This window comes from Canis lupus, chromosome 11 (assembly GCF_011100685.1).
Source record: "Canis lupus familiaris isolate Mischka breed German Shepherd chromosome 11, alternate assembly UU_Cfam_GSD_1.0, whole genome shotgun sequence".
In the NCBI taxonomy this organism is placed as follows: Eukaryota; Metazoa; Chordata; class Mammalia; order Carnivora; family Canidae; genus Canis; species Canis lupus.
The window spans coordinates 51,192,608-51,214,962 of record NC_049232.1 but is presented as its reverse complement, the minus strand read 5'-3'; the positions used below and the strand labels follow the sequence as shown (position 1 = coordinate 51,214,962).

Here is a 22,355-nt window from a genome sequence, read left to right as displayed (position 1 = left end):
TGGTGCTGCACTTCCCATTTTCAGGCTAAAATGTTTCCATCCTTTGCCATTCCGCCTTTTTATTTGGCTTGCTGGAGCCCCTCCCTGTGATGGTAAGTGACATGCCACATGCAGACCAGAGGTACTTTTTTTTTTTTTAAGTAGGCCTCATGCCCAGTGTGAAGCCCAATGCAGGGCTTGAACTCAGGATCCTGAGGTCAAGACTTGAGCTGAGATCAAGAGTTGGACACGTAATTGACTGAGCCGCCCAGGCGCCCCTAACTAGAAGCACTTTTACAAAAATACCCCTCTGCCCTGCAAAATACCTATCTACATAGAAGTTGCTAAAATGCAGGGGTGAGTGGCTGGCTCAGTCTGAAGTGTGCGACTCTTGATCTTGGGGTTGTAGGTTTGAGCCCCACATTGGGTTTAGAGAATAAAGATAAAGTCTTTTTTTTTTTTTTTTTTAAGTTTTTCAAATGCAGAGAAATGAGCCTTACTCTGTGCCACAGTGATTATCCTGCAGACTTTCCACCTGAAGGAAGGGCCTAGGCTCTCAAAGTTTCCTGCAAGAAAAGGGACTAGAAAAGCAGATCCTTGGCAGAAAAAGCCAGCAAAAGCAAAAGTCCATATTTGTCCTTTGTTTCCTTTCTCAGGATTTTGAAGATTTTGTGACCCAGCTGGATGAAATCCTGGCTCTGAAATCCAAGTGCATCCAGAGTCTGAGGAGCCAGCTTCAGCTGTACCTGACCTGCCACAGGCCGACCACAGTCCCTGAGAGGACAGTGGTGTCTTAGAACAAGATCTAGTATGAGGTGATGGGGGCAGCTCAGAAACTTGTACTGAATTCCCAGGCGCTGGCGGGTCCTTCCTACAAATCCTAGAACCCACTCCGCAGTCCTGCCTACTAGCCTCTCTCCCCACCCCAGCCACACATGGCCTTGACTAGGCCCCAGCACAATTCCAAGCACAGGAACATCTGGAAGGAAGGACAGAGCAGGCTAAAAAAACTTAATATGCCCCTTCTAAACCCTTAATATGGGGCTAGAAGAGTATTTTGTCTGGGTGGGGGAAACACACTTGGGTCTGATAACCTTGTGGATGTGTCTAAATTTGAGGATCAAAGAATGGGGTGGGTCAGTGGTAACCTAGAGGTCAGAGGTAACAAGCTGGGGAAGAAAACGTGAACTAAACAAAAACAAACAAACAAAAAAAAACGTGAACTCAGGGGCTTTGTTAGCTGAATACTATTCTTCAAGACTTGGCCAAAAACTAGTAAAACACTTGAGGCAGAGCTCACCCTACCCCATTAGCTCCTGGAGACTGGTGGGACAGGCTTCGTGTCCCCAGTTCCCCTCCCTTCCTGCAATTCAGACACAGAAGAGAGTGCTCACATCACTGCATTACTCTCTTAATAGCACTCATGCTCCTGTAGCAGTTCCTGGCTCACCTGCCACGCCCTTTCGTGGCAAAGGTGAAGAAGTGGAGGATCTTGTGCAGGTCTATCTCCTCACCTTACCTTTTATCCAGCATCATCCTGGTTGTGCAGTCCCTCTCAAGGGCCTGTGTTCAGTAGTATCTTGGCACGGAGTGCTCTAGTCAACAGTCCAAGACTCTGAGGTTGCATTTTTATACACACACCCCTTCAACATGAGTTCTGCCTGCTGTATATCTTCATCGGGAAGCTCAAGACAAATACAAAGTGGTCTGTCACTTGCTAGGGCCACTTTGGGTCAGATAAGATGCATATGTCACAGCCTTGGCCCTGATGCCCACTGTAATGTGTGAAGCTTCAGTTTCTTACAGGGAAAGGATACCTTTTTAAGGTTTTAAAAAGAGGGCTTAATTAAAAAGGTACGAGAAGGGCCAACTGGCTTTCTCAGCCTGCCAATCCTGCCACCCTTTGCCTGATCTGAGCACTAGAGGGCGGCCTTTTCCCAGTTTCCTGGCCCAAAAGTTCTGCATTCTCCTTATCGGATCACTAGAATTAGAGACCCACTCCCAGCCAAGAGCACAAGAGGGACTGTGGGATGGCATTAAGCATAAGGACAAGAAACTTCAGGGAGGACTCTGGACTTTAGTTCTCAGCTACAGCAGCAGCACTGAGAGCTAGTGAAGCAGTCTGAATCCAGCCCTGACTGTGGCACACAGCACATAAATGCCTGATGGGTCTCATGGGAAAAGGGACTTCCTCATTTCTGAATGATTGCCCCAAAGGCCCAGCCTGTTTCACCTCCACAGTTAGTCTGGCAGGAAGGCTTGTCCTTGGTTCCAGAGACTGAGTTAGGTCAAGTTTTTAACAGATCCTCATTTGGGCCTGCTCTGCAAACCAAAAGCCAGGGCTGACTGCAGGGCCAGCTCCTGGGTCCCACTGACCTAAGAGTGAGAAGAAAGTACTAAAAAGACAGAAAATGGTTAGTACCTGTTTTCATCCCCAGCAAATGGAAGCAGGAATTCCTTCCCCACCCACCCCACCCCCTCAATAAAATAGCACTTGGCAATAAAATTATCACAGCAGGACATACCTTTTAGATTTTTATTAGTAGTTTTCTGAAGAATCAAAATAGTTAGCAAATTACTTTAGATTCATCAAGACTGTATATCCTTTGTATTTAGATCTTTAATGATGTACAACAGAATATAAAACAAATGAAAGAGACTGATTTCTATGACTAGGTGTTACTCGTGTCATCCTAGAGCAGGGGGCTGGGGGGAGAGGCCGTTCTCCAAGGAGAACCGAGGTGGAGCTAGTGCTGGGCTACTGTACTGCAGCCTGTTTCTCCCCCACTCTGTGCTGGGAAGGAGCCAATGATTTCTTAAACTGACGACAGTTTCTAGAGCAGGGGGCTCTAAAATCCTGGGTAGCAGAAGACTGTGGTCCAAATCAAGCCAAAAGAAACAGGCTGGGGCAGGGAAGCATGGTAACTGCCTGGCAAAAGAGGCAAACTCAGCGCCCCACATGGAAAGGGCATTCTTTGCACCTCAGAGACGTTGCAGAACCAGTGTTAACACTAAGAGACTTTGTTAAGAAAAAAAAAAAAAAAAAAACCCTGGAAGAACCTTTCAATTGCACTCAACTTGGATTAAGAGTTCAGTCCACCGGGGCAGGGGAGGGAAGCATCTAGCCCTAAAGCAGCACTGAGTCTGGCCCTCCCACCCCTTCTCCCTGCCTCCTTTTGGCAGCTGAGCCAGGTTTCAGCTGAGGACGTACAGACTCCAGAAGGACCAGGGAGGGTTTCTCTGGAGGGCTGAGGTGGGAAGGACACTTCTCAAAATACAAACATGTTTAATATGGAAGGAGCCAGGGCAGTGCTAGAGGCATTCACATGCCCCAATCTTTCCTACTTTTTCCCCAGCTCAGAGACTGGCAAGCACAGTCTCCACACCTGACCTTCCACCCCCAAAAGAAAATCGGGAAGTGTGCCCCCCTCTCCTTCCCTACACGTGGGCTCCTCAGCGCCTCCTGCAGGGGTGGTTCCATGGCAGGGCCTATGCAGCCTGGTCTCAGCTGGCTCCTGCCCGAGCCATGAGGTCTTCGAGAGCATTGTCCTGGTCATTGTTGTGTAGTAGCAGAACTTCCTTAATGTCTTTCAGTTCAAAGCCCATTTCCTTAAATTTGCTCATTAACTGAAGAAACTCCATCATCTAAGGGATAGAAGAAAATAAAGATTGAAGAAAGGGGTCTGGGCACAAAGCAGGGTGGAGGAATGTCCATATAGGGGGCTGCTTGGGAGGAATCTGCATCTTTTGCCAAAGCCTCCTGAGTCTCTCTGAGGTCTCCCAGCAAGCAGAGGGTGGCTGTGGAGGAAGCCAAGGCAGACTAGTTGATGGTATAACTCATCCTTCAGAAACTATGCCCAGTTCCAAATTCTGCTGACTCATGGGTCCCACTAACCAAAATCCATACTCACACCAAGGCAGGATACTGAACCCAGAAACAGCTGCTCTCCAGAGAGCAGGCTAGGCAAAGAGACTATAGATCTCCCCAGTCATCCAAAAGTCTAGCTTTTTGCCCAGGTCATTTCCATTTTCCCTTCCCTTTCCTTTCCCTGGGACTCTAGACAGTCTTCAACCCAGTGCTTCGTCAAACGTAACAACCCAAACTAGCTGAATGCCTATCTGGACACTTGAGAGAAAATGCATTCTGACTACTTCTGTCTGCAGTCACTGGTAGGGAAAGAGGGTTCTTGGCCAGAGGAAAACTACTTTGTCCCTCCTTTCCAGAGGGTTCCTATAAAACACAAAAGGTCCTACCTTTTCCTCTGAACACTGGTGCATTTCCAGAGCTTCTTCCACTAAAAGAGGGTCGAAGCCCTTTTCACAGAGCTGTCCGTGTGCAAAGAGATAGTCGAGAATCTTAAGAAAAGAAAAGGAGGTTTGAGGATCTATTACCACTCTTTTCGGTGCTTCCCAAGAGTCTTACACAAGCCAGCAAGTGTGATGTCTGCTCCCCACCTCGCTATTAGATTCTGGATAGGACTTGATTTTCTACTGTGAACCGCATCTAACACAACAGGACCTCAGTGACTATTTGCTGAATAGGTAGGCACACCCTTCTAAACACGAGCAGTCATTTTTCAAAGGAATTCCTGTCACAACTGACTCCCGTCTCCCATAATGTCAACTCCACAGCCTGGGCAGGATATTCTAACAAAAAGGCCACGTCAGAAATGGCCCCAAGGTTTAGGACTCCAGTACCCTATTTTGGAACACTCTGGGGCAGCTATGACAAGATAAACGTTTCTAGGAGACATCTGACCATACCTCAAGCCTAGTGTGCCCTCTCAGGAGGGGTAGAGAACAGTCCAATGGCTCAAATACTCCCAGGGCTTTTCTCCAGCCTAGGTCCCAGAGCAGCCCCTTAAGTAGAAGCACTATGCTGAGGGCGTGAGTTTCCCCGGACAAATTGCCGAGTCATGCCAACTCACAACGCTGGGGCTGAGTGTGATAGGGCTCTAGGATACAAGCAGGACACTGTTCTAGGACCTCTCTCCAGGCTGATCCCACCATCACCAACCAGCCAACCAACCACTCACCTGCTCAATATTCTCTCCTTTCTTCTTCATGGCTCTCAGGACACACTCATATGAGTAGCCCATGTTGACCACTGTCTCCACACACTGCCGCTCACTGGGGGACAGTGTTTGCAGTTCTGAATAGGCCTGGGGACAGCTGGGAGCATTGGGCACTTGTGACATTGAGAAATTAGGAGGTGTGACCTGGTGGTGGAGAAACAAGAGGATCAGGCAGGAAGAAAGAAGACTGAGGTCCCAGAAGACAGGTCACTGAAGTAGCCCAGTCCAGGGGCTTGCCATTTCTGACACTAATTAAACTCCTAAACAGTCTGCCTGCAAGAAAGAGCCAGGTTGCTGGCCAGACATCCTGGAGAACAGTAAGGTAACACCACACAAGGGAAAAAAACTGGGAAGACACTTGAAATTGTGACTGCCCTCTGGGCTCATCCCAGAATGAGAAAATACCACAAGAGCAACATGTGTTCAAATCCCTTGGGCTTGAATGAGAGAAGTTCTGAGGCTGCCCATGGGACTAATGGCAAGACGGCTGCTATGATTTCTCTCCAGGGCTCCATTATCCGTTTCTCAGGCTGTTGTATGTCAGAGTCCTAAAAAGATCATTCACCTCAGACAACCCTAACTCTGGGGCTGACTCTCTCCCAACAATGTGTCTATTCCTGCTCCTATCCCTGGGCTGGGCAGAGACTGCACGTGCCGCACGTTCCCCTGCATGGCCGGCTCAGGGGCTCAGGGCTTCGAGGGCACTCCACCTCTGCCCCACACCATGAGCTACAAGGATCCGGTTCCCTGCCACAGCTGCCATACTACAGAGCCAAGACTGAGGGACTATTAGTCACACCAGGCGGGGCCTTCAAGGAAGGAAATGTGACTCCAGGACCCTGCCTCGACTGCCCCGTAGGCAGCCGTAGGCAGCTGCTCCCTGCCATCGGACCCTATTAACCTCAGTTTGATTGGTGGGTAGAATCCCATGACTCCGCCCACCACTTCTGATAATGACTCAGACCCAAGGCCTGAAGGCCCTCATTCTCAGGCCAAAGGACCAAACCAACATGAACAAGGTCACAGCTGTTTTATTTACAGTTTGTCCTAGCTCCCAAGAACCAGGAAAAGCATTTCTTTCAACAGAATTTTACTTCCTTTGTGGGGAGTGGGGGTGGGCAAGCAGCACAGACTCCTGGTCTCAGAAAGACACTCAAAATGATATAGCTATGACCAGATACTTTCTTCTAAGTCAGCTGGGAAAAGTCAAGACTACAGGCCTCAAAGCCCATTGTCTCCCCCTCCCTACCTCACACACAGCACCCCTGGCAGCCCAGTCAAAGGGCTCAGTCATTAACTCCTAAGAGTCACAACAAGGACAGCGACTGGATCACACCAGCCTCTTCAGGGGCAGAGTCTACCTGGACTTGAGAATACCAACAGCCAAATAGGGTTTGTTCATCTTGCAGACACAGTACTCACCACGTCACAGTATGTTAATGTGAACTCCCAGGGGTTAGTTACCATGTCACATGTATTTCTGAATTCCCAGGGCCTAGCTTTAGGCTTGGCATTCACAGGGCCCTACTCATCAGTTGTAGAATAAATGGAGGTCTATTAGGATTTCAAAGAGAGAATTTAACACAGCAAAGTGACCCTGATTCTCCTTCCCCAAAGCCCACTGAAATAATAAAACAAAACTATTAATATTTAAGGTCAAAGAAAGAGGGAACAGCAGTGGACAATATATTTCAATGAAATTTTAGAACTTGGAATGCTAATGGAGCTATGGTAACTAAGCAGAAGCAATGAAGTTATAAATACGTGGGAGAAAGGAGAGTCAGTTCATTAGCTCCTCAAACTCCTGAGAGGGCTGCGCTTCAGCATTTGGGAGGAGCAGGTACTGTTGGAATAAAGCAAGGGCACAAAGCAAGTGATCAGAGCAATAAAACCCTTAGGCACGTCCTCCTCTCCCCCAATCCTCTTCAGGAGGTAGGTAGAAGGTTCAGTCTCTAGGACTAAAATAAGGACACAAGGCACAGCACAGCGCATGGCAGAGTAAGGTGTAAAAACCAAAAGGAGATTTAATTAAAAGTCTACACACTACCCTTCCCCAGCCTTCCTTAACCCTCAAGGAGAATTCTCAGGTGCAACTGTAAGCTCTCAAAATGTTCTGTGTTGACATTTTGCAGTCCCCCAAAGCCTACTAACCAACCTACAGGAAAGCTTAATAATTGGCAAACACACCCCAACACATACAGTCCCTGCATCGTTAATTTTTTTAAGTGCCTCACTTTTAAATGTGAACACAAAGCCAGAGACACCAAACCAAAAGAGGGAAAAAACAAAGCAGTTGGAAATTTAAAATATGATAGAGTAAAATTTTATTTAAAAGGCTGAAATTTAATCTAGAGAAAGAGAAGGACAGCCCAGGTGACTCAGCGGTTTAGCGCTGCCTTCGGCCTGGGGATGTGATCCTAGAGTCCCAGGACTGAGTCCTGCGGGTTCCCTGCATGGAGCCTGCTTCTCCCTCTGCCTGTGTCCCTGCCTCTCTGTGTGTGTCTCTCATGAATAAATGAATAAAAAAAAATTTTTTTTAAAGGCTGAAATTTGGGATGCCTGAGTGGCTCAGTGGTTGAGCATCTGCCTTTGGCTCAGGGTTCCTGGGATCAAGTCCTGTATCGGGATCCCCACAGGAAGCCTGCTTCTCCCTCTACCTATGTCTCTGCCTCTGTCTCTCATGAATTAAAAAAAAAAAAGAAAAAAAGGCTGAGATTAAAAAAAAAAATTATGATAGTCAAGGATATATCTAGAAAGTAAAACATAAAGAGGGGGCACCTGGCTAAGTCAGTAGAGCATGTGACTCTTAATCTTGGGGTCAGGAGTTTGAGCATCGAACTTTAGAGATGACTTTAAAAAATGAAAAATTTTTAAATTCTCTTAAAGTAAGACAGAGATAGGAAATAATATAGAAAAGGATAGCAAATTATAACAGTCAAGGAGGTCCAACATCCAGTTACAGGAATTCCAGAAAAGGAAAAAACAAAATATGAAAAACATCTCAGATTTTAAATTTTTTTTTAAGATTTTGTTTATTCATGGGAGACGCAAAGAGAGAAACAGACTTCTTGCAAGGAGCCCAATGCGGGACTTGATCCTGGACCCTGGGATCATGCCCTGAGCAGAAGACAGGCACTCAACTGCTGAGCCACCCAGGCATCCCACATCTCACAGCCTGTTTGAAAGGATCCAGGAGGGCCAAGCATAATCAATGAACAAAGCATGGCACACCATGAATAAATGTAAAAATCTCCAGAAATGGAAGATCTCAAAAGCTATGGCAGGGTGGTGCACTCTAAAGTGGAAGAACACAGAAAAGCACAGGAATGCTAAAAATCAGGGGAGTTTATACTTCATTAAAAAAAGTTTAAGGGCGGGCAGCACCGGTGGCTTAGCGGTTTAGCGCCACCTCCGGCCTAGGGCCTGATCCTGGAGACGCCGGATCGAGTCCCACGTCAGACTCCCTGCATGGAGCCTGCTTCTCCCTCTCTCTCTCATGAATAAATAAAATCTTAAAGAAAAAAAAGTTTAAGGGCATCTGGGTGGCGCAGGTGTTAAGTGACCAATTAATTCTTGGTTTCAGCTCAGGTCCTGATCTCAGGTCGTGAAATGGAGCCCCACATCAGGCTCTGTGCTCAGCACAGAGTGGGAATCTTCCTCTCCCCACTCACTCACTCTCTCTAAAATAATCTTTTTTAAAAAGGGGAGGGTTAAAGATTTTATTCATTTATTTGAGGGTGAGCGAGAGATCAAGCACAAGTGAAAGGGAGAGGGAGAAGGAGAGGGAGAGCGAGAAGCGAACTCTGCTTCTGAGCAGGGAGCCTCCCTCCTGAGCAAGGAGCCCAATATGGGCCTTTTAAATATGACTCAATTGGGCACCTGGCTAGCTCAGTCAGAAGAGCATGCGACTCTTGATCTTGGGGTCATGACTTCAAGTCCCACACTGAGTGCAGAGATTACTTAAATACATAAAATTTTTAAAACAAATAAATGAGCCTGAGTGGCTCAGCTGGTTAAGCATCTGACTCTTGGTTTCAGCTCAGGTCATGATCTCAGGATTGTGAGATTGAGCCCTGTGTCGAGGTTGGGGCTCTGCACTCAGTGATGAGTCTTCTCGAGATTCTTTCCCCTCCCTCTCCACTCTTCTGCTACTCCCCCTGTTCATTCTCATGTTCTCTCTCAAATAAATAAAATCTTTTTTAAGAAGTAAATGTGATGATTCCAATGTGCTTGTATTACTTTGATAAAAAAATTTCATTTTAAAAATCTAGAGATAGAGGCCTTGTAAGAATTAAATCAATGGTAACAGAAGAAAAGATAAACAGATCTGAACACCTAAAAGCTGAGAGTCTATATGTCAAAAATTATTTAAAATATACTTTCAAAGCAAACTGGCACTATTGTAATGCTTATTTAAAATTAGTAAATACATAACTCAGAGGTATAAGGAAAGAGCGGAAGTATTTTGCTGAAACAACTGTGGAAGAGTAAGGAATGTTTCCATATCTGGAGAAAGAGAACCCAATAGCAAAATGAGCCTAACCAATAAGCAGAGCAAGGCCCACAAAAGGCTGACATGTAGTGGGAAAAGACAGGCTAGCAATTCTATGCTGGTCTCAGAAGGGCACATTACAAGATGATGCTTCTCAAAATGATCACATGGACTTCTTAACTTCTAACACTAGTTTATATAAACAGTAAAACATAAAATCAGAATCTGAAGAGTGAGACCCACACATTGGGCCTGAAACAGCGAACAAGAACCAAACTCCAGGACCACTTCCCTCAGAGTTCCTTCATAAAGGGTGTATGCAGCCCAGTTGACCACCACTCCACTCCGCTCACCCTGCAGTCACAAACTATCCTGAAGAGAAGTGCTTTGTTCACTGGGAAAGGTTCTCAGTATGAGCCTCAGAGACTAAGACAGAAGAAAACCAGGCTTTGCTTCTTGGGGATAAGGGTCATGACTTTCTTAGAAAAACACCAGAAAAAAAAAAAAAAAAACAAACCACCAGAACTTCAGCTCTATTTGCCCCTTGAAGACAGAAAGTCCCCAAGCCAGCAAGAAACCAACCCCCCCGCACCTTACCCTGAAATGAATGGACCCAAAAGAAACTCCACAATCAGATCAGAGTGACAGGTGTTCTGGTTTGATTAGTTCATCAGCTTTGGCCTCTTAATGGTCACTGTAATTTTAAAGGAGATTTGAGGCTGAGGATCTTCCCCAGAGTGCTTTTGATTTCTCTAAACCATACAATGAGTCATGAAGAGTATCCTACTGACCAGGAAGTAGGAGGGTGAAGTACATTACTAAGAGATAACACAGAGTGTTCTGCACAGTCAAGTTTATCTAGGCCAAGGTCTACAAAAGTTTATAAACAGCAGAGAGCTCTTTGACAATGCAAGCACTCACACAGAGAGACAATTACTTACCAAGAATGCTACTCTTGGGACTTTGCACTTACTTTAAAGTAGGCCAAGGCTCATCTTTCTATCGGCTTATCAAGGTCTCTGACAGATATCCCACCAATACAATCAGGCTCCTCTCTGGCTCTAAATGGTCTCTTGATATGCCATCACGTTAAAAATCTGTGAACTGGTATAGCAAAAAGTTCCTGGACTTTTATGATTTCTATTCTAGAATGCAGTAACATACTGTTCTGTGCTGCTGAAACCACATCAGGAGCTAAGACTACATTTTATGACAAATAAAGGAACCACACTGCACCTGCAACCTTTTTGTGTGCCAAAATCAGATTTTCTTCAGGGTAATAACAAGTTCAATTTTTGTTATCCATCTTTCAACACTAACTCAAATTCCAACCTTCTCTTCTCCCTCTCTTTGGAGAAAACTGCACAATTCTTAATAGTGAGCCAAAAAAGGAATTGTAGAATTAATATCTGCAAGTTTAAAAAAGTGACAAATTTCTACTTTTGCTCAGACTTCCAATACAAATGACCTCCCAGCTACTAAGGCACCACATGTTCTGATGAAAAACACAGGTAAATCATTGTACACACAAGAACCAACCTTCAGGGCAGAATAAGATGGGAGAGCAGAAAGCAGAGAAGATATAATGAGGAGTGCCAAGCAACCTTCAAAAAACAAATAAAGTAGGAAAAAGTAGATAAAAAATTACAAAGAAAGCCTTTAAAAACAAAGGCAGCAGAGAAAAGAACAAAGTGATTAGGCAGAAAGACTAATCCATTAACACATAATATACATTTATCTTTTTAAAGGAAAGACCAAAAAGATTCAGGTAGGAAAACAAGCAAACATAACCAGGCTAGGTGCAAAGCTAACAGTCCTTTGTCCTCAGGAAAATAACCAGAACATACATAAACAAGGTCAATAAAGCCATGTCCCCATTTTGCCCTAAATTTTGAAAAGAAGAATGTGAGGTAGCAAATGCTACCCAGAATTTAGAAATCTTTAGAGCTCTAAATCAGAGGGATTTAAAAGGCTTACCGTGGGACCTGTATTTGGAGGTGATGATTCTTCTGTGCACACAGACAAGACAGAGAGGGAAGGCATCTGGGAGATCAGATCTGAGGGATTCAGGGTTGGCACCTCTGTGCCACTGTCCAAGTTCAAAGCTGAAAGCCCAAGAGTATGATGCCCATTGAGCTCACTGGCACTGCTTTGGGTGGAAGGCTTCAGGGAATTCCGGAAGGTGCCATTGCGGAGGCAGGATGTGCTATGGAAAGTGCTTGCCAGCTTGGCTGTCTTCTGATTGCTGTCATCAGAGTCAAGTTTGGGGAAGGACAGAGATTTGATATTGCTTACTGCAGGAATGGGGGGGAGGGACACTTTAGAAGACAGAGACATCTTTTCACAGTTGCCCAACTGTGGTAAGGTTATAAAGCCATTAGGTTTGTGAAGAGGCTTGATATCCAAGGTTGCCCGCTCCAGGGATGCCAGGACCTCCTCATCCTGTAACACAGATCCAGAGCCGTCTCTGGGCAAATTATTGTCTAATAACTGAGCCATAATGGGTCCAGTGGTTCCTACCAGAATGTTTCTCAGCTCTTCCTTCTCATCAATAGTTTTTAACTCCAGATTATCAAATGGGTCTTCTTCACACTCAAAGTCAGCAGGATTGAAATCTGCCTTTGTGTGGGGTGGGCTGAGAACTTTCTGTTTCATGGCACTGCTGCTAACCCGAGTCGGGGTGAGGATGCTGTTGTGCTGTAAGCTGGCAAGGATGGGGTTAATAGGAGGTGGCTTTGTGGCTGTACTGTGAGTCTTGGAGAAGCTCATTTTGCTGTCACCCTCTGGGCCACTCTTAGAATTCACTTTAGCTTCTACTTCCTCAGCCTTGCGTTCTGCTTCCCGCTGGGCTTCTTGGATTTTCTTAATATCTTCAGCCCACTCAATAGTTTTCTTTTCCAAGGAGAAGTCATACTGCAAAGACACAGCACAGAAAGGAGGTGTGAACCCAGGTGGTTGTCCCTCACCGACTCAATTCTTCCAGCGAATTCTTCCTCACACCAGCACAACAGAACCTTGGCAAGGCAGCATTTACGGTGTATGAGATGATCCCCAGTCAGGAAGACCAAGGCTTTCTAAGCTCCTTATATGGTTTAATCAAACTACACTCCCAGATTACTTCCAGAAATGAACTAATCATACATACCAGGCCAAAAGTACCTTGACAACCACTTGCCTTGCTTCTCTTCCCTCCCCTCAGGCCACTTCTCTTCCTAGAATTCTTCACTGGTAGATAAGCAGAGCTCGGCAGCCACCTATAAAGCTTTCCTGATGGCCTTGTCCCTTCCTCTGAAATCCTACATAGCATGTGTGTCTATCAGGTGATGTCAAGCAAAAGTGACCACATGTACATTTATTTAATCTTTAATTTTTTTCTAAACACTTCCCCCCAGCAATATCACAAGCCTCTTGCAGGCAGCCACTGGGCTTTAGATCCTCTCAGGGTCTCTATTATCTAGCACAATGCTGGAGACAGAGCCTGTGCTCAATAATAACAAGAGCCCCTAATATTTAAGAAGCACTTACCAGGTACCAGAAAAGATTCTAAACACTTTTTTGTATTAACTCTCTGGATCTTTTCAACAAAACTCTCTGGATCTTTTCAACAACCCTTTAAAGTGGGTACTGTTGTTACCCTCAATTTACAAGAGCCATGCCCAAGGTCATAAAGCTGGTAAGTGGTAGAGCCTGGATGTGAACCCAGGCAGTATAACTAGATTCTATGTTCTTAAACTACTATCTATTAAATTATAATGAACAGATTATACTCTAAATACAGGAAAAGTACTTACTAAGATATCTAGATGTCTAGATTCGAAGTAGGATTTTACAGTGCAAACTGCATAAGGATTCACTTCATGGTTGTTGCTTCCTTAACCATACCTTCACCTATATCACAATTTACAAAAATTTCATTTGGACATTGAAAAAAAAATACACCATTTACAAAAAACAAAATTTGGACAGCCCAGGTGGCTCAGCGGTTTGGCGCCACCTTCAGCCCAGGGCCTGATCCTGGAGACCGAGGATCCAGTCCCATGTCGGGCTCCCTGCACGGAGCCTGCTTCTCCCTCTGCCTGTGTCTCTGCCTTTCTCTCTCTCTCTCTCTGTCTCCCATGAATAAATAAATAAAATCTTTTAAAAAAAAAATTCACCTTGGAGAGGAGAAACAAAACCTGGTGTTCACTCTAAAGTGAACATAGACATAAATAATGTCTATATGCACATTCAAGGCTAAAGAGACAAGAGGGGGATGGGCAGGAAAGAAGCCTACATGCACAGACAAGAATTTTAGAGCACAAGAAACTTTGGTCATTCCCAAGCTTTTCAGCTTCAAACAACACAAGAGAAGCCTGGAAATGCACACATCAAAGTCTGTTCAGCCCCTGAGATGGCTGGCTGGCTCAGTCTGTGGAGCATGCAACTCTTGATCTAAGGGGTGGGAGTTCAAAGCCTCGTGTTGGGCATGGAGCCTCCTTATTAAAAATAACAACAACACCTTTAAAAAAGAAAAAGATGTTGTCCATTTATACCCCTAAGCCAGCTGCTGAACCCCAGAAAGGCCACCTGGGCAATTATGGCACTTCCTTTCTACCACTAATGGGTACAGTGAAAAAAACAGCACTGAGCAGACTGCTGCTTCTAACCAGTAGAGGAAATCAATTTTGCATCTGGCTCCTTCCACCAAAAAAAGGCTGTAACCAACTGCCCACTGCCTATAAATACAGGTCCCTGAAGTTTAACACTCAAGAACTAGAAATTTCTTTCCTTTTTTGTAAAACCTTTATTGACTTTTAATTACCAAAGTTATACAGAATACTTGGAACACAGGAAAAAGACAGTAGAAATATTACAGTGAAAAAATAAGAGTGTGGTTTGAGTGCACAAATAAGTAACAGCAGCATCTAATATTTATGGCATACCAGGAACCACAGTAAATATTATAAAAGTATTACTTTCTTTAATCCTTATACCAACCTTAAAAGTTAATTATCCCCATTTTATAGATGAGGATATGGTGGCCTGGAGGGCCTAAGAAATATGTACAAGACGACACTGTTATTACATGGCAATTCAAGTTCATGAATGAGTGATACCAGATTCTGCTCTAAACCATGACACTAACGGCCACCACAATTACTATTCAATGAAAGCTTTGTAGGCCCTAAGTGCAAGGATTACTTGTGTGCTTTACTGGCTCACTTGGATGAATTTTTAGCTGAAAACTCAAGTCTGTACAGTCATGCAAGGGAAAATATGACAAAGGGGGATCCCTGGGTGGCTCAGCGGTTTGGCACCTGCCTTCAGCCCAGGCATGATCCTGGAGTACCAGGATCAAGTCCCACATCCGTCTCCCTGCATGGAGCCTACTTCTTCCTCTGCCTATGTCTCTGCCCCCCCACCAACCTCTCTCTCTCTCTGTGTCTATCATGAATAAAATAATAAAATCTTAAAAAAAAAAAAAAGGAAAATATGACAAAAGTCACAGGAAGCATCAAGGGATCTGTCCAGAGCCCTAGGTGTGACTCTTGTCAACAAAAGCAGACCAGCACCAATACTACAACCAAATCCCCCATGGAGGCCCAGATAGTCAAAGTTTAAAGGTACTATATACAATTAGAGAACAAAAATATTTCAACTGTTCCACACAGGAATGGAGCTCAAATCTCCTGCTTTTTTATTAGTGGGTGCTATGAATATAGTGAGCACAGTACCATGCATTTATTAATGCTTTATGCTGATCAAAAAAATAGAAAATTCCCAGCAAAGAGTAACACAACAATATGGGATTCAAAACAAGTTTTCTGGATGAATCAATGAAACACTGAATAAGAGGAGAACTATTAAAAGAAAATAGTTTTTTTAACCCTATTTTTAAAAGTAGTATCCTGCACACAGAGAGGTATTTCCTGACATTTGTTATTGCCAATAAAAAAGTCACCAGATAAACAGAACTATGTAAAACTTTATACGGGAAATCTGTGTCTCTCTTGGCCCAATAACCTCTCCATACACAAAAGGGTTATCAATTCAGTATTCAAAATTATATACAATGTTCAACATCATTAGTATAATTAAGAAAATACACACCAAAACCACAGTAAGAGACCATTGCAAAACCCACAAGGATATATATAATCAAAAAGATGGATAAGAAGAGTTGGCAAGGATGTGGATAAATTGTAACCCTCATGCACTGTGGGGTGAGACTCTAAAATGGCAGCCACTTTGGAAAACAGTGTAGTGGTTCCTCCCTTTTGGAAAGGTTAAACAGTTACCATAGGACAACCCGGCAATTCTACTTATGTACCCAAGAAAATTGAAAGCATACATCCTCACAAAAACCTATATTCATACTTTTTTTTTTTTTATATTCATACTTTTATACCAGCATTATTCATAATAAAAAGTGGAAACCACCAAAATGTCCATCAATTGATAAATGGAAAAACCAAATGTAGTGTATCCATACAATGGAACATTAATCCATAAAAGGAATGACATACCAATACTTCATTCATACAACATGGATAAACCTTGAAAACATTATGGTAAGTGAAATGAGTCAGTCACAAAAGACTATCTATTGTATTATTTCATTTACATGACATGTCCAAAATAGCCATATCCACAGGGACAAAGTAGATTTAGCAGTTGCCAGGGGCTAGGGGCAGAGAGGGAAATACAGAGTAAATGCTAATGGGCACTGCATTTCTTTTGGGGATGACAACACTACTCAGGAATTACACAGTAATGATGGTTATATTATACACTTTGAATATACTAAAGACCACTTATGTGGAAACCTAAAAAGGTGAATTTCAATGTATGTGAATTATATCTAAATAAAGTTATTATTTTTAAAAACAAAACTGAACTTCTCCCATTTGATTACCCACTGCATACAGACTAGAAGATAAATATTTCTTAGGGTAACATGGTGGCGCCTCAGAGAATCCCCCAGAAACAAAACTCCTTTGCCAGAAAGTCATATATTTAAAAATCTTTAATCACAGAAAGAAGTGTCTTACAGGTAGTATACTTTCCTATTTTCCCATGACTCTTTCTCTAAACTGTAAGCTCAGTGAGGACAGTGATTAAGGTATTTATCTCTGTCTCCAGCCCTAGTAGAGCACTGCTTAAAAGTAGGCACTCAATAAATGTATACTGAGGGAAGAAAGGAAGTCACATAATATAAGGCTATTTGCTGCTTTCAAGTAATTCTATACATTTCTATAGAACTAAGCTTTAAAGATGAAAGGATTGGGCAGCCTGGGTTGCTCAGCAGTTTAGTGCCACCTTCAGCCTAGAGCGTGATCCTGGAGACCCGGGATCGATTCCCCCGTCGGGCTCCCTGCATGGAGCCTGCTTCTCCCTCTGCCTGTGTCTCTGTCTCTCTCTCTCTGGGTCTCTCATGAATAAATAAAATCTTTTAAAAATTAAATGAATGAATGAATGAATGAATAAGAAAGGGTCAAGAAAGAAGCTATTGAGGAGAAGGCATTTAAGCACAGTCTAGAAGAATACACAGATTTTAACAGGCAGACAGCTTTTGGTACAGTGAGAAAGGGAAAACATTCCAAGTGGAGGTTATATAGCTCATGAGAAAAAGCATAGAACAATACACAACACATGTGGTGTGATCAATGAATTGGTAGTAACCTGGTTCATAGGAGGTATGGAAGAGATGATAAACTGAAATATTTTACCACAACCTTATGTCTAGACTCAGTAAGGACTGGAGAATCGTTTAAGTATTTTTTTTAATAGGGATGTAACAATTTGAAACTTTAATTTAGGAATATTATTCTAGAAACAATATGAAAAATACAAAAAAAAAAAAAAGCCACAAGCAAAAGGATCAATTAAAGAGGCCACTGCAATAGTCTAGGTTAAAAATAATAATAAATAAATAAATAAATAAATAAATAAATAAATAAATAAATAAATATATATGAACTGGACGATAAAGATGAGACACAGCAGAGAAATATATTTCCCAATTTGAGTGACCAAGAAGATAATAAGGACATCAAAAAAGAGAAAGAAAAGAGGTGAATATGCAAGCCAGATGGACAGTGGGGATTTGTTTCAGACAAGACACAGAATCCCAGGAATATATAGTCTAACAGACTGCAGATCTATAACAGATATATAAACATATATAAGTGTGTATGTATGTGTGTGAGAGAGAGACAGACACACAATGTGAGCCAAGCAACAGCCATAAGAAATACAAATAAAAGATAGGAGAATGGTTTTGTCCCTACTTTACTATATATCAAGTTCTCTTTAAATTTTTAAATGTGGGATGCCTGGGTGGCTCAGCAGTTGAGCATCTGCCTTTGACTCAGGGCGTGATCCTCAAGTCCCGGGATCGAGTCCCACATCTGGCTTCCTGCATGGAGCCTGCTTCTCCCTCTGCCTATGTGTCTGCTTCTCTCTGTCTGTGTCTCTCAAGAATAAGTAAATAAAATCTTTTAAAAAAATTAAATACATAAAAATAAATTTTTAAATGCACTAAACTTTAACTAAAAATGACCACTTACCTGTACTTCTCTGACCACCTGCAAACAATCAGGCAAGGAGAAGCCAATAGGAAGACCAACTTTAGCTGGTGTTTTGAATTTGTCTCCTATCTTAAATGGGACATCATCAAGGTAACTGAAAGTCCCTACAATCAAAAATAAAGTAGAAAATATCAGCAAAGAACTTTATTATTTGTTTGCTATAATCTTATACCTAGGATACAACATTAATTTATGCTATCCTAAAACTAGAAGTTATAGAGATTTGCTCCTCTGACTGCTTACCTTCTCCTGACCCTAGATTTCTGTGGAGGAAATCTTACTTGCGCCTACTTGATCTTATTAGGGTTTATTTTCAATTATACTTAGTGTAAAAGCCAAAGTACTCACAGAAGCCAAAAAGGCCTCCCCAAAGCCCACCATCCCTCTGTTCTCAACTCTTTCTTACCTCCTTGCTCATTGCACTAACTCATGGTAATTGTTCTTCAACCATGACGGGGTCAAACCCACCTTAAAAATCTTCAGTGGCTACGTCCCCTATCTGTAATATTTTTCCCCTTAAATATTCACATGACTTATTCCTTCGCCTCCTTCAAGTCTTTGCTCAAATGTCACTCTCTCATGAGACTTACTCTGGCCACTATATTTAAAATTACTACCTGTTCTTCTTAAAAAAGGGGTGGGGGTGGGGGGCACTTGGGTGGCTCAGTGGTTGAGTGCCTGTCTTCGGCTCACGGCATGATTCTAGGTCCAGGGATCAAGTCCTGCATCGGGCTCCCTGCAAGGATCCTGCTTCTCTCTCTGCTTCTCTGTCTCTTTCATGAATAAATAAATAAAATCTTTAAAAAAATTAAATTACTACCTCTCACTGCAGTACTCCCATGTTACCATCTATCCTTTCTACCATAGCACTTACTACATTCTAACATACTAAATAATTCATTTTTAGATTATATTTATTGTCTGGTCCAATAGAATGTAAGCTTCTTGCAGACAAACATTGAAGTCTATTTTATTCACTGATGTACTGTCAAAACCTACACATATTAGGCACTTAATAAATACTGCTGAACTGATAGAACCTCCACAAAACAATCTTGACTAGGATTTCTCTACTTTGGAAAGAATAATTTCTAATTAATACAAAAAATTACATTTTTTAAAACCATATTCTGTAACAGATGTGGAAATATTCAAGAAACAGCAATTATGAAAAAAGGAAAACTAGGGGCACCTGGGCTCAGTCAGTTAAGCGTCTGCCTTGGCTCAGGTCATGATCGAGGGCCCTGGGATCCTACCAGCCCCTTGGGCTTCCCTGCTCAGCAGGGAGTCGGCTTCTCCCTCTCCTTCTGCCCCTCCTCCCTGCTCTTGCTCTCTCTCTCTCAAATAAATAAAACCTTAAAAAAAAAAAAAAAAAGGAAAAAGGAAAATCAGACAAGAGCATGGGAATCACAACAAGATTACCAGGAGACATAAACATCTACAACTGACCTGCTTTAACTCCCTGAAGGTTCTCTGCCAAACAGCTGAATCATACAGAAAGACCAGGACATTATCACTCATTTATAGGGTCAGACAAAATAAGAGAGGCTCTTGTATATGTCTCTAACTACCTATACACTCCCAATTGTACATGGTTTCTTTTCTGGACCAGGTTTGGGGGTTAACTTACTGGCAGAATTACCAAGGACAATGAAACAGTTCCTGCTTTTTGACTATTAATAGCTAGCAAAATAAGAATTACTTCTGGGCCTCACACCGGTATATTTTCTTGAATGTTCTTGGACAGAATAATACAATTTAACAATTTTTCTGGGAAATAACCATAATTATTAATATTCTAAGAAAGCTTCCTAGTTGGTCCTATCTTTAGAAGTACTTTCTCAGATGACAATGCCTGTCATATTCCCACCCTTTTTCACTTGATTATTTCTAGTCCTTTAAGAATGAGCTTAAGAATTCCCTTCTTGGCAGCCAGTGGCTCAGCAGTCTAGCGCGGCCTTCAGCCCAGGGCATGATTCTGGGGACCCAGGATTGAGTCTCATGTCGGGCTCCCTGCATGGAGCCTGCTTCTCTTCTCTCTCTGCCTGTGTCTTTGTCTCTCTCTCATGAATAAATAAAATCTTTAAAAAAAAAAAAAAAAAAAGAATTCCCTTCTCAATCTCAGAACACCCAGTTCATACTAGCTTGTCAGGTCTTACCACTCTGTATGAATAACTTCCTTATACTCCGCCTTGAGACTCTGAGTGAGAATTTGAGAGAGAAATGTTTCATATCTACACCTCCCAATTTCAGCATATTATCTGGCAGATAAGATGCTCAATAAGCAAAGAACAAATAAAAAAGACATGGTCTCACACTTCTTTCATATTTAACTCTCACCCCCCCCCATGGCTAACTCACATTCAATTAATATTTATTACAATTCAAAATGGTTTACCTAAAATGGTAAGGCTACTCATAAAAATACACCCCACCAAAATATCCGGTACCATCACAGCTTGCCAAAAAACAAGTATTGGTTACAAAACTAAAACCCTCTGTCACTTACAAAATTCTTTATATTGTAGAGATTAAAAGCAAAGTAAAAGCAAAGTTCTCTCTAATGTAAAAAAAAAATTTTATCTGTCTTCCATGAAAAAAGGTACTCAAATTTTACTGAAAATTAGATTTTTAACTTTATCTAGTGTCTTGATATGGAGATAAAGCTGAAACTAGCATTTTCTAAGAAGCACTGGAAAGATTTACATTTAATCACAAAATTCAGTCTTTCATTTCAGAATGTTCAAAGCAGGTTAATTACAACACACACACAAATACACATACTGAAAAAATCTTACCCATAACACAAGCATATATGATATACAAATATAAGAAAACTCATCCACAATAAACTAACAAAATTTTCTTAAATGAACAGCTCTATTGTAGAATGGTGATGGGAGCAGAGGAAGAAACTATCCACAAAAAAAGTAATATAGTTAAGATACCTGAACCAAATGAGACTATCTTTCAAAGAGTGTTCAGTTTCCTTGCCTACCTTTCAGTTAGGAAACTGACAGTGCTGTATACACTGACGACTTATATTCTATAAATCAAAGTAGGCCCTGGCTTAGGGACAGAAAGATCAAATATTACACCTTTAAACAACTGCTATTTCTCTTCCTTAACACCAATTACAGGTTTCTGCTTTAAAAAGCAGTTTCATTTCACTAATAACGCCAATGCCAAGGTCATCTGGCACAACCCTCTAGCCTTCCCTGGTCTTAGTCCTTTAAACTTTGTTCGTAGGAAACGAGCCAACAGTTACGTGATTATTGGGGGGAGGAGGTAGGAATAAAGGGCAAAAAGGCATTTACGTGCACCTGGCTGACTCAGCTGGTAGAGCAGGGGACTCTTGGGTGTAGACCTTATTTTAAGATAAAAAAATGGGATCCCTGGGTGGCGCAGCGGTTTAGCGCCTGCCTTTGGCCCAGGGAGCGATCCTGGAGACCCAGGATCAAATCCCACGTCGGGCTCCCGGTGCATGGAGCCTGCTTTTCCCTCTGCCTATGTCTCTGCCTCTCTCTCTCTCTCTCTATCATAAATAAATAAAAATTAAAAAAAAAAAGATAAAAAAATATTTGAGGGTGGCTCAGTCAGTTAGGCATCCAATTCTTGATTTCGGATCAGGTCATGATCTCCAGGCCACAGGCTGAGCCCCCACAGGGCTCCACATTGGGTGTGGAAGCTGCCTGAGACCCTCTCTCACGCTCTCTCTCTGCCCCTCCTCCACCCCACCCTGCCACCTGCATGCAAGCACTCTCTCTTAATAAAAAGAAAATCTTTGGGACACCTGGGTGGCTCAGAGGTTGAGGCTTCGGCCTAAGGGAGTGATCCTGGGATCCTTCCTGATCCAGTCCCACATCCCGCTCCCTGTGGGAAGCCTACTTCTACCTCTGCCTATGTCTTTATGTCTCTCATGAATAAATAAATAAATCTTAAAAAAAAAAAAAAAACAGCTCGGGCAGCCTGGGTGGCTCAGCAGTTTAGCGCCGCCTTCAGCCCAGGGCCTGATCCTGGAGACGGGGGATCAAGTCCCACATCGAGCTCCCTGCATGGAGCCTGCTTCTCCCTCTGCCTGTGTCTCTGCCTCCCTCCCTCTCTCTCTTTCTCTCTCTGTCTCATGAATAAATAAATAAAATCTTTAAAAAAAAAAAAATCTCTTAGGGGAACCTGGGTGGCTCAGTGGATACAGTGGATGGAGCATGCAACTAGATCTCAGAGTTAAGTTCAAGCCCC

The 22,355-nt window shown here is 42.8% G+C and overlaps 2 protein-coding genes across 7 annotated transcripts in view; one reads left to right on the top strand and one right to left on the bottom strand.

The window, feature by feature from the left end:
- KIF24 (kinesin family member 24) overlaps positions 1 to 2,648 on the top strand; it is a 75,153-nt gene extending 72,505 nt beyond the window's left edge. For 2 of the 3 annotated variants that reach the window (XM_038552625.1, XM_038552624.1), the window contains exon 13: positions 636 to 2,648. In XM_038552625.1, coding sequence (XP_038408553.1) covers positions 636 to 776 — 141 coding nt within the window. In that variant the 3' untranslated portion in view covers positions 777 to 2,648. The remainder of the gene's footprint in view (positions 1 to 635) is intronic. The other variant, XR_005366928.1, reaches the window with a different exon arrangement.
- The window catches only part of UBAP1 (ubiquitin associated protein 1), an 84,846-nt gene continuing 64,992 nt past the window's right edge, over positions 2,502 to 22,355 (bottom strand). For 3 of the 4 annotated variants that reach the window (XM_038552645.1, XM_038552643.1, XM_038552646.1), the window contains exons 3-6: positions 11,524 to 12,459; positions 5,016 to 5,198; positions 4,234 to 4,335; positions 2,502 to 3,624 (exon numbers count right to left, since the gene is read on the bottom strand). In XM_038552645.1, coding sequence (XP_038408573.1) covers positions 3,484 to 3,624; positions 4,234 to 4,335; positions 5,016 to 5,198; positions 11,524 to 12,459 — 1,362 coding nt within the window. In that variant the 3' untranslated portion in view covers positions 2,502 to 3,483. Of the gene's footprint in view, positions 3,625 to 4,233; positions 4,336 to 5,015; positions 5,199 to 11,523; positions 12,460 to 18,095; positions 18,221 to 22,355 lie in introns of all 4 variants that reach the window. The other variant, XM_038552644.1, reaches the window with a different exon arrangement.